Genomic DNA, 11,232 nt, shown 5'->3' with positions numbered 1-11,232 from the left:
AGAACTGTATTTTTGTAAAGTTTTTTAACTTCAGTTTCCTTATCTATCTGAGAATGTTGTTTTGAAGATATAATTAGGTTATTATCAGTGTATGTAAACTGCTTAACATGGTGCCTGGCATATAGTAATTTTCCTAGTTGCTACATTATTATTCCTGAGGCTAGACTTTTGTGTAGTTCTTAAAATTAGATTTGGGTTTATCCTAAGTATTTATTAGTGATCTACCTTAAAAATCATCAAAAAAGCTGATATTTTATTAGTGAAGACAACCAATGCTTAATTAAACAATGTTTAATATAATATCATGTTTAGAGCTAGAGTCATGAAGTGGTCTGAGGAAGAATAAAGCAGGGTAAGGGAATAAAGAGTAATGGGCATGCTAATGTAGATAAGGTGGTTATGGCAGTCTTCTCTAAGGAGATGGCATTGGAACAGAGATCTGAATGAAATGAGGGAAGAAACTATGTGACTGCCTCATTCATTAGGTGAATGAAAGCTTGTTTTTGTGCTCGTTAGCAGTACCCTTTTGGTTCTTAGTCACACTTTATGGTATGGATACTGAAATATTTATATTCTATGACTTAGGATGCCTAGCAGGTTTTACAGTTCAGGAAGGAAGTGCCTAGCCTTCCCATGTCCTTTAAATATCTGTCAGTGATTATACATATCCCATTACTTACTAACTTAGTACTTCCTGAATGAATGAACTTAGTATTAGAAGTCCTTTGAAGAGAAACAGGCATTTGAGAGAAACTATCAGAGAAAAGTAGCTGTGGTGTGGAGGAAGAAATCTTGGAGTCAAGAGAACTGAGTTGAAATTCCAGGTCATCACTAGCTATGTGAACTTGCATGTGTACCATAACTTTACTGAGTCTGTTTCTTTATCTATAAAACGGGCATGATAACATTTAATCCACATAATTGTTGTAAAGGTCAAATGAAGTAATTGATATGAAAAATACTTGGTATGTTATAGGAATTAGTAAATATTAGTGGACTTTGGAAGCTTGGAATATCCTTAAAGATCATAGGCTGGGGTTTTTTCTCTGCATAAAAGAATTCTTAAGTATATTACACTATAGTAAAAAGTAAAAATAAGAAATTAATGTTAATATAATATTACATCATGGTAATTATAGCTTACTATGTAAAAATAAGAAATTTATGTTAATATAATATTACATCATGGTAATTATAGCTTACTATGTTCTAAGAACTATTCTAAGTATGTTACATGGATTGACTCATTTATTTCTCATACTAACCATATAAAATAAGGACTATTATTATGCCCATCTAATCATGACAAAAATGAGGCATGACAAATCTGCCTGTCCTCACACAGTAAGCAGGAGAATTGGGATTATGAACCTGGATAATTACACACCAGAGCTCATGCTCTTAAATACTTAACAATACAATTGTAATTCAAAAGATTATTTATCCTGTTAGAAGCCATCATTTTAGGTCTTTCCTAAACTAGTATCTCTGCAGAAAGTGACAACAATAATTTTTTAAAAAGGGAGTATAAAGTCTAACCAATTTTAAAAAGATCATAGATAAGATTACTTAAAAAGTTAGTGTTTTTAGAGGTTGGTTTGGATGATATCTAAAATGATACCCAACACTGCAATATTAAGGGTCATTTATTACCCAATTTCATATCTTCTTTCTCAGAACCTTACTCATTTGAAGCAAAATGGTTGCTTAATATTGATCAGAGACTAAGAAAGTCATCTAATATAAACAGAATGTTTAAAATTCCAAGGATTTCCCCCCCCCCCACAAGGTTTAAAAAAAATCCTAGACCATGCAGCAGTAATACTTTTGGGGGGTCGATCATAGCAGATGTGATCAGTTTGAACAGTAGCTGAACAATGCCCACCAGCACAATTACTTTGGTTATCTAGAAAACCTAAATAAAATTCCAATGGCAAAGAGTTACATACATGATAAAAACAACTGATATGTTCTATCAAATTATTTAAAGCCTTTTACTATGTGTTAAATCGATAAAGACATGTAGTAACATACCAGCTTGAGGAATACATTATATAGTGAAAAGCTCATACTATTTACAGAGTCTAAGTGATAATCAGTCATTCCAGGCTTATAAATAATCATTAATATGACACTATGCTGGGCCATTAGTTAGGTATTAACTAGGTGAGTTGATTAAGTAAAATAGTATTTCAATACCATATCCCATTTCATATGTCTTTTTACTACTTTCTTTTCTTGAAGTATAAGCATGAAAATGGTAGTAACAAATGTAATTTTCTCTAGATTAATAAAGAAAATAAAGTATAAAACTTCTCCTCTGTATATTTCAGATTGACAAAAACAAAGCCCACCACTTACATAAATAAAAACTTAATCACTAAATCTTTGACATGGTAGAATCTAATGGTGATACTAGGCAAAGGCATATCAATATGCCATAAAACACACACAACAAAGTATACAAAAATGCATATAAATTAAGCTATAAAGAATAGGAGCATATACGAATATTGTAGAAGTACTAGGATGATTGACAAAAGTTGGGAGTTTTTGATCAAGAAAAAGTTAATAGAAGCTATCATTTAAAAAAGTTTTAAGAACATCACTGGCCTTTAAGTTCCAAATAGGGACTGAAATCTCAATTCTTTGTTCCATTACTTATCAGCATCACAAAAAATAGTACATTTATGCTATCTCCTCAAAGTTGATAACCAGATACTAACTTGACCAACAGAAAATACCACTGAGATCGACTTAATTCCTTTGGATAATTTAAGTAACAGTTGACAGTCTCTCAAAGTAGAAATCCATTTATCCATTCTCTTTTTAAGAATTCCATCTTCTTTAAATCTAGTAGCGTAAGCTGACTGTACAAAAGCTGTACAAAAGCTTTTGTTAATCACCTCTGCCAGGTAAACCAAACCATATGAACAGGCAATGCTTTTGAATTCTTATACAGCCTCAATTATGTGTTAGTCAACTCAAGCAACCATTATGTACTCAGTAATAGGTCTGACACACCCCTGGACATCAGCAGCACTATATAAGCACACAGGCACAGGTAATCTGTTTATACCGATTTTTCCGGAATTTTTCTGAAAGTTAACATTCAGAAGTAGGGAAAATTGTAATGATATGTCTTTCTCCTTAGAGCCTTATAGTAGTAGCACTCTACTAGATTTCTTTAGTTCTATTTGTTGTATTAATAACCAGACTGCACAGAATATCACTGTAGAGAACTGAAAGTACAGTATCTTAGAAAGGAAATGTAGGATGTGTGGGGATAAATTTCTAATTGCCAGTGATTGTTGTATTTTCCTCAAAATTAAAACCTCTACCAAGGGTAGCTACAGTTATAAAGAAAAAGATTGTCTCGAAACTTTAAACTTTCATTGGTGTACATGATAATGTAACAAAATAAACAAAAACATCTAAAACATTGTTTAAAAAAAACAGCAGGAGAAGCAGCTGATCCTTAGGAAGGCACAAAGTTGCTTATTATAAAGAGTCCCATGCATTTTCAAAGCTGGTTACAATCACGACCACAGCACACCCTTGTGAGGTAGGTGTAGTATCTGTTGCTCATAAATGAAAAAGCTGAGGCACTGAATGTTTAAGTCACTCGCCTAAGGAGAATGAGTCAACGTTGAGTCATCGTTGACCCGGCCTAACGACTCCTGACGGTCAGTCCAGGGCTTAGTCAGCGGAGCCCGGAGTGGCTTCCCTGGCTGGCACCTGGACTTAGGCTACTTCCGTTTACATTAAAGCAGAATAGTGGACAGAACTTCCACGCCAGATTTAGCTAGCTCTGAGGTGTTAATCTCAGGATTTGGGATAGGAAAAGCTGAGGCGTGCGCTTCCCGTCCCCCAACCTGTGGCAGGTGGTTAGAAGTGCTGTGGGCGATTCGCCGCCTCTTCGCAGTGATGGCAAGGAGTGACCACCAGAGTTAGCGGAGCCGGGGCACGGGGGCGGGTCGATCGCTTAACCAACGACGCGCCATCGCCTCCCTTTTCTGAAACTAAGAAAATGGTGGGAAGTCAAAGGAAAATTAAATAAACATATTGGCAACTTGTCCTAGAAGCTCAACTAAGCAAATGAAGCCTTATTGTGCGTGCTGAGCCTGCAGTTCCCAACTTGCCAGCGAAGATGGGAGGACAGGGCGACAAGAGGCACAGCGAGCGTGCCTGGCAGTAAATGCGACAAGCAGCTATCCAGGCGGAAGAGTGGGGACTGAAAACCAACCTCCAGCACGCGACCGTCGGCGGCGCGAAAGGCCCACCCTGCCCGTCAACCACGTGACTATTTTTTTTTAAACTTCTTTGCACTTAAAAAAAAAAAAGACAGAGACAGACAGAAAGACTTCACTTCCCAGAAGCCTCTGGAAACTCACGCAGCCCTAGTTTTGCGCAGACGCCTCCAGGGCCAAACGGACAAGCTCATCACGTGGACGGTAGCCAGCCAATCCAGTTTGAACCTCATTTTTTTCCTCTCACCCCCCTTCAGGAGCGGTTGTGCGATCAGATCGATCTAAGATGGCGACTGTGGAACCGGTGAGTATTGCCTTTGGCCCCTACCCCCACCGGCCCCTGCGCTCCGTCTCCCTTCGGACACGGGCACCTCGCGGGACGGCGTTCCCAGCGCGCACGCTACCCCTCGCCGGCCCTCCCCCTCTTCTTGGGCCTGACTTCCCCGCGGGCAGCAGGGGGTGCCTGGCAGCCTGGCCGCCGCGGCGTGTAGCGCACACGTTCCGGTGGGGGCCGGGGAGCTGGGGGAGAGGCGCGGCGCCCGCGTAGCTGAGAGGTGGTCTGGGGTGGAGGGTGATCGGGGCCCTGGGCAAGGGGTTTGGGGCCTGGGTCTCGGAATAGGAGGGCGCGGGGCTGACTCCGAGCGGGCGCCACGCTCCGCAGGGAGGGTGGGCGGCGAGCCGGCCTGGAAGGAGATGCAAAGGGAGCCCCGGGGCAGCCTTTCCCTCGCTCCCTCCGGTGCTCCAGCCCAGGGGCTCGTGTGCGGGGCGCGCGCAGGCCTTCTTTAGCTCGGTAAGCGGGGGAGCCCGTGGGCGCGCGCTGCCGGAGGGTGGGCTGGCGGGAGGGGTGTCGCAGCACGCGCGGAGAAGCTGCGACCTCGCCGAGGGGAGCCGAGAGGGGCGAGCGCGTGGTGCTCCAGCGCGCCCGAGAGTTGCCGGGATTGGCGGCCGGGGAGGCGAGAAAGGTTTGCGTGGTGGAGGAGAACCCCAGGTTGCGCGGGGAAGCTCTTAGAGTAGGATGAAGGGTGGTCGTGGTGCGAAGGGGGATCACATTGTCCTCGCCCCTCCATGCTTGAGACTGGGCTGTCATGGAGGACCGAAGGGGGAGGAGCGAGGCCTACGGATCGCTGCTGCCCGTCTGGTTGCCGGCTGGACCTGCTGCATTTCACACGCGCCTGTCTTCCATTCATTCATCCGTTCCGCGCAGTGCGCACGCCTCTGAGAATGTGATTGGTCTTGATCCATCAATTCCAACGAGCCTTTATCGTCTGGAAGATTTATAAGACACAGTATTTTGGAAATAGGAACTTAACTTTTAAAATTAATTTTCCATTTGATTATTTTATCTTTATGCCTTCTACCGGTTTTCTTCTCAATTTAGGCACCATCTTAAACTTGGTTGAAGCAAGCCGATCCCAGAGCAGAAAGTTGGTAGTTACCGCCGCAAGAAGAGCGCAGGGTAACTGTCATATTTTGGGTTTGACGGCACTGGCTCACTGAAACTTCTAGGCCTGTGTTGCCGTTTTAGGAACGTCACATTTCTAAGTGATACTGTTTTAGAGGCATACTGGAGTATATAAAAAATCAGAAAACCTTTGACACTCTAGAACCAGTTCTAGACCGTGGTTGCTAGATATTTTTATGTATCTTTAATGGTAGTTTGTGATTTTGATAATCGCTCACCAATTTGCTTTGACTTTTTAAAGACTTTTCTAACGATCAAAAAGTAGTCATGGATGTATGTACAGCATACAGAAAGACTTACGTTTCACTACATTGGTGTAAACTATCCTTAGCTTGTTGCCAGAATTTAAGTCTGATTACTGTTCTTGTATTAATACCAGTTTCATTTATGTTCTTGGAAATTAGGTTGACAGCAGAACTCTTTTTTAAGTTGCTAATACAAGTAGAATACATGTCTAAAATTTTACCTTAAAATGCTTTTAACAGGTTCTGATGTTCACTTTTTGACTGTATCTGTTCTTCCCACTGTACCAGCATCATTAAAAACATTACAGCTGGTAATAGGGGCAAGGCTAAAACGTCTAAACAATAAAACAATCGTGTGTTCTGTGACGTTTCAGTAACATAGGTCCTTTGGATTTTGTGAAGCTATGCAGTTTTATTTCAGCAGCAAGGAACAAAACTAAAGTGTTGAAGGGCTATTTTTTTTGAGTAAATAATACGTTCCTGATATGTTTAGGATGTTGTGCCAGGTGTTCTTTAGAATACAAAATTATGTAAGATATAATTCCATACCTTGTTGGTTGTAAACTTAAGTAGCTTAATTCCCAGCGATGTGGTCAGTGATATGGTATATTCTTCATTCTAGTGCTGACCCGGGGAAATCTGGATACTGCATTTAAACTTGGGGAGGAGGGAAACCTAAAAACCTAAAGTTTATGAAAGTGGAAAGCCAGATTGAAAGAAACTATTGTAATTTGAGGATGTATGTAAAGTAGTACCAAAGTGTTCATTTTTAGTGAAAATGCAAATTTTTAGTACTTTCAGTGCTCCCTTGACCACAGGTTTGTCATTTAGAATTCTCTTTGACAGTTTCAAATAGTGGGATTTTTTTTCCAACAGCTGAATAGTATTGGGTGTAATTAAAGTATTCCTACTGAAGCCTACAAAAAGCAAATTTGTTCATTGCCATTTCAACTAGCTTGTGAGTTTCCTTATTGCTTTTTCTGCTGGGCATAGTAAGCATTTAAATAGCCATGAGTTTTTTTCTGCTTGTCCCACTTTTCATCGGCATTTGGGGAATTTTTATCTATGGAATTTATATAAAATATCAATCGTTTTCAATTTGATATGTGATTTTCCTCAAGTGTGTGTTTGTATGAGTTCAGTTACATTAAAATGTGACCTAACAAATACTGAATTGGTTGAGATCTTGATAAGGCAAATTAAAGAAAGCATTTTACCTCTTTATAGGTAATATGGCAAAATTTTGGGCATTGGGATAAACAGTACTTTCCTTTTGGCATTTGAATTGTAGCTAGATCAAAACTAGACCGTGTGGCTAGATTAAAATTAGACTTGATGTTGGTGAGTGATACAGATGGCAAGGCAGTTTTCCCAGGCCATCCTGCCTCTAGTGGGCCGTACAGCTTTATCTTCATTATGCATTTTTCGTTATTGGCGTGTTTTTTTTTTGACTTGTAGTTCTTTTCAAGGTAAGAAGTTTTGGTTTCTTTACACTAAAGGTGTATGATTTACTTGTTTTACATTGTATTTCTTGAGTTTTTAAAACTATACAGTAATTTCATAAGTGGAATCAACTTGGATGGTCAACTGATCCAATGTTTCCATTTTTATCCTTTAGAACATGCTTTGTATTGCAAAGTGTTTATAAAATTAAGGCTTAAATACATATTGACAAATAATGTTGTTACATAATTCAGTGGTTTTTATTAACCAAAGACTGTTGATTGACAAACAGAACTTGCAAATTAATACATGTTTTAACTTTAATGCTAGAACCCAGAACATATGTCGAAGTTCATTCGTAAACCAGATACATTTGGTTCTGGTGTTATATTCCAAATTTCACTTCATTTTATACTTTGTACTAGTATTATGCATAATTATTTGACTTAGAGAAATCCAGTTTAGAAACACAAAGTTTACACACTGAGGTTGCAGGGAATAAAATGTTAAATGAATTAATGTAAGCTTAATCCAATTTGGACAGAAAATTCGAGGTGAAATTAGAAAAAATTCTTGTTTAATTTTTATGACGTTAAGAATCTGTAGAAGTCCCAGCAGTTCTGGACATACAAGGAGCGTGTGAAATAATTGTGCAGCAGTGGTAATTTCTACTTTTCCTTCCCTGCTTCTACTGGAAATTTCCTTGCTCTTCTGATACCTGTGAGTTAATCTTTGTCATAGACTTTTTGAGAAGTGGAAAGCATGGATTATAGTCTAATTTTAATATCTCTGACTTTGAAGACTGAAATTTCTAAGTCTAGCTGAAAAGTGGGACTAAGATACCTTGCAGTGATTTTGATTTTCAAAGGCAGTATCTAAAGTGACAATTTGTCAGTTGCAAAGAGTTAGGTAAAGTTAATACTCCAGGAATTTGTTGCATGCAGGTGTACCCACGTGCATGTATACAGTTGACCCTTGAACAATTTAGGGGTTGGGGTGATGACCCCCCATGAAATAAAAATCTTCATGTAACTTCTGATTCCTCAAAAAACAACTACTGATAGCCTACTATTTACTGGAAGCCCAACAGATAACATAGTCAATTAACACATGTTTTGTATGTTATGTGTAATATATACTGTATTCTTAAAGTAAAATAGAGAAAAAATGTTTTTTCAAATTGTTGCAAATCTCTGAAAAAAATCTCCAATGTATCTATTGAAAAAAATCTGCATATGAGTGGACCTGCTTAGTTCAAACCTACATTGTTCAAGGATCAGCTGTACTCATCTCTTCCTGTCTTTGCTAGGAATTTCACACTGTGGGCTTTTGATGACCAATCCTTGGCTTTTAGCAAGAAATGCAAAGCTTATGATCTGCAACCCTCAGAATCTCTTCCTACTCCTATCCCTACCCTAAAAATCACTAGTGTTCCTTCAAAAGTCCTTTTTCCTGTCTGGAGAAAATAAAAGGGCATCACTTCTAGAACCTAACAGTGTGGTCAGAAAAATAAGGGTTTGTTTTGTTTTCCCAGTTGGAACTTTTCTCCTGTAGGAAGAGTGGGAAGCTGTAGTTTAGTCCACTGGGTTCAGTTACGTTTCTGTGGGATTATGACAAATCTAAACAGCATTGAATTTCCAAGTATATGCAGTTAGAGTTCTAAGCAACTGACTAAAAATAAAAATGACCTTTTAAACACAATCTCTAACACTGATAATAAATAATATGCAGGCAGATCTTTATTCCTTATCAACATAAAGCACTTATTATGTCAGGCACCACACTAAGTGCTTTACATGTATTATCGTTTAATCTTTACAGCAGCCCTGTGAGGTAGGTGTTATTTCTTAGATGAGGAAACCAAGGCACAGAAATTAAGTAACTGTGTGTGACTAACTAGCCCAAGATAACACAGCTAATAAGTGGTGGGGTGGAGTTCAAACTAAAGCAGCCAAGTTGCACAGTATGTGTTCTTCACCATGACAGTATTTTCAGTAGGCATGTAATGTGCTTTCCTTGTATGACTTGGAATGATTAATTTGTTAAACTTACTAGATATTTTGATACTGCTCTACAGAAAGTGTGTGGACATTTGTTTTTCGGCTTTGTTGTACTGCAGTGTTTGATAACCGATAACTAAAGCACAGAACCATAGGAAAAGAGCACCTTCCAGAGTGTATCTGAGGTCTGTGAATTTGATAACAAAACAAGTAGTTATATTTTAAACTGGTCCAGAAATTTGAGGTAGGATTCTGAAGAAAGTGAACGGCCATGTCCCTTCTCCCCTTTCTCATTTGATTTCTGGACTTTATCAATTTACCAGTTAAAATATTTTGCAAGTGAAACCAGTGTAGTAAGTCTTAAAAAATCTGAAAATTTGAATTTGCTTTTGGCTATCTTTGTACTTGTGCTAATTTTGGTGAAATGTCTATTAAAGAACTAAGCAGTTTTGAAAAAGTTTCAGTTGTAATATGTTGCTAGTATTAAAAGCTAAATTGTTTGCAGAAGGTAGTAATAAGACTGTAAGATTTCTCTAAAACTCATGGCTTTGCATGTAATTATCTTTAAGACTATACTGTACATTTGCATGTTTTGGTTGTATATTTTGAACTTAATATTACAAAATGCTGTATAGAAATTAATTTTTCCGTGCTCTGTTCATTACATTGACAGCCAATAAGATTTTAACATGTAAATTAATATTAATATTGCTATAAAAAATTCTTACAGAGTTTTATACGGTCATCTTAGGTCAGTATGTAATCACAGGTCTGATAACTTCAAGTATTAACTAAAGCAAGAAAATTTAATATTTTAATGGAAAGATAAAATCTAAGTCCTTTCTTTTTCTTTTTTTTCCCTGATCCTTTTAATATCTTCAGATAAAACATTTTATAGGTGAGAAATTCATATTTCAAGCATTCTGATTTCTTTTTTTCTATGAAGGTCGTATAGTTCCTGAAAGAACTAGAACTCAAACCCAGGTCCTGACCCCAAGCTTTGTTGCTATTCTGTTCAGAAAAGGAACTCAAATTCAGCCAAAACTAAAAAGCCCAACTCTTCATCTTCAGTAAAACTCCTGTCTTAAGGATAAAATTGATACATAGGTCATCATTATACACATCGATTACAAATTTTAAATTAATTATAAGTTAAATATAAAATCATTTCTCTGAAATGATGTACCAGATAGATAGTTTATGTGCAGTGGCATGGTGGGTGAGGAGTGATGTTTTTTTCTCCACCCCAATTTGGACATGTATACTTTATTTTTTGATATTTAGGATTGTAAAATCTCTTGGATTTTGATTTATAGATAATTTTTTATAGTTTTTTTCTTGAATTAGTAATAACATGTTCATGGTTCAAAATCAAATGGATACCTTTAGCAATCTCGTGAAGCTTTCAGCCCCATTCTCAGAATAATGTTTTTTAAATGCATTAAATAAAATATTTAGGATTATAGAGGAAACATTGAATTACAATATTCAATATATTATGTTGAAATACATTACATTATATTGAAGTACAGTTGGATTGAGTTAACATGAAACATTAAGAATGTTGCCTGGCACAAGCCAAACTCATTTTTTATTAGTGTGAAAAACGTACCTTTTCCCTGTATTCTCCAGCCACCTATTTCTGCTCTCCAAAGCATCCATTGTGAACCAGTTTTTTGAGGATTCTTCTAGAGGGCTGTCAAGAGAACTTTCTGTGACGATGGAGGTGTTCTATATATGTGCTGTCCAATGTGGTAGCCACGAGCCACACATGGCTATTGAACACTTGAAATGTAACTAATCCAGCCAAGGAAATGAATTTTAAACTTTAA

The 11,232-nt window shown here is 37.9% G+C and overlaps 1 protein-coding gene across 2 annotated transcripts in view; it reads left to right on the top strand.

The window, feature by feature from the left end:
* The first annotated feature begins 4,416 nt into the window (after positions 1 to 4,416).
* EIF4E (eukaryotic translation initiation factor 4E) overlaps positions 4,417 to 11,232 on the top strand; it is a 38,243-nt gene continuing 31,427 nt past the window's right edge. For both annotated transcript variants that reach the window (XM_036914063.2, XM_036914062.2), the window contains exon 1: positions 4,417 to 4,554. In XM_036914063.2, the coding sequence (XP_036769958.1) occupies positions 4,537 to 4,554 (18 nt within the window). In that variant the 5' untranslated portion in view covers positions 4,417 to 4,536. The remainder of the gene's footprint in view (positions 4,555 to 11,232) is intronic.

The sequence above is a fragment of the Manis pentadactyla genome, chromosome 5, assembly GCF_030020395.1.
Source record: "Manis pentadactyla isolate mManPen7 chromosome 5, mManPen7.hap1, whole genome shotgun sequence".
NCBI lineage: Eukaryota > Metazoa > Chordata > Mammalia > Pholidota > Manidae > Manis > Manis pentadactyla.
This window is presented reverse-complemented; position numbering and strand designations above follow the sequence as displayed.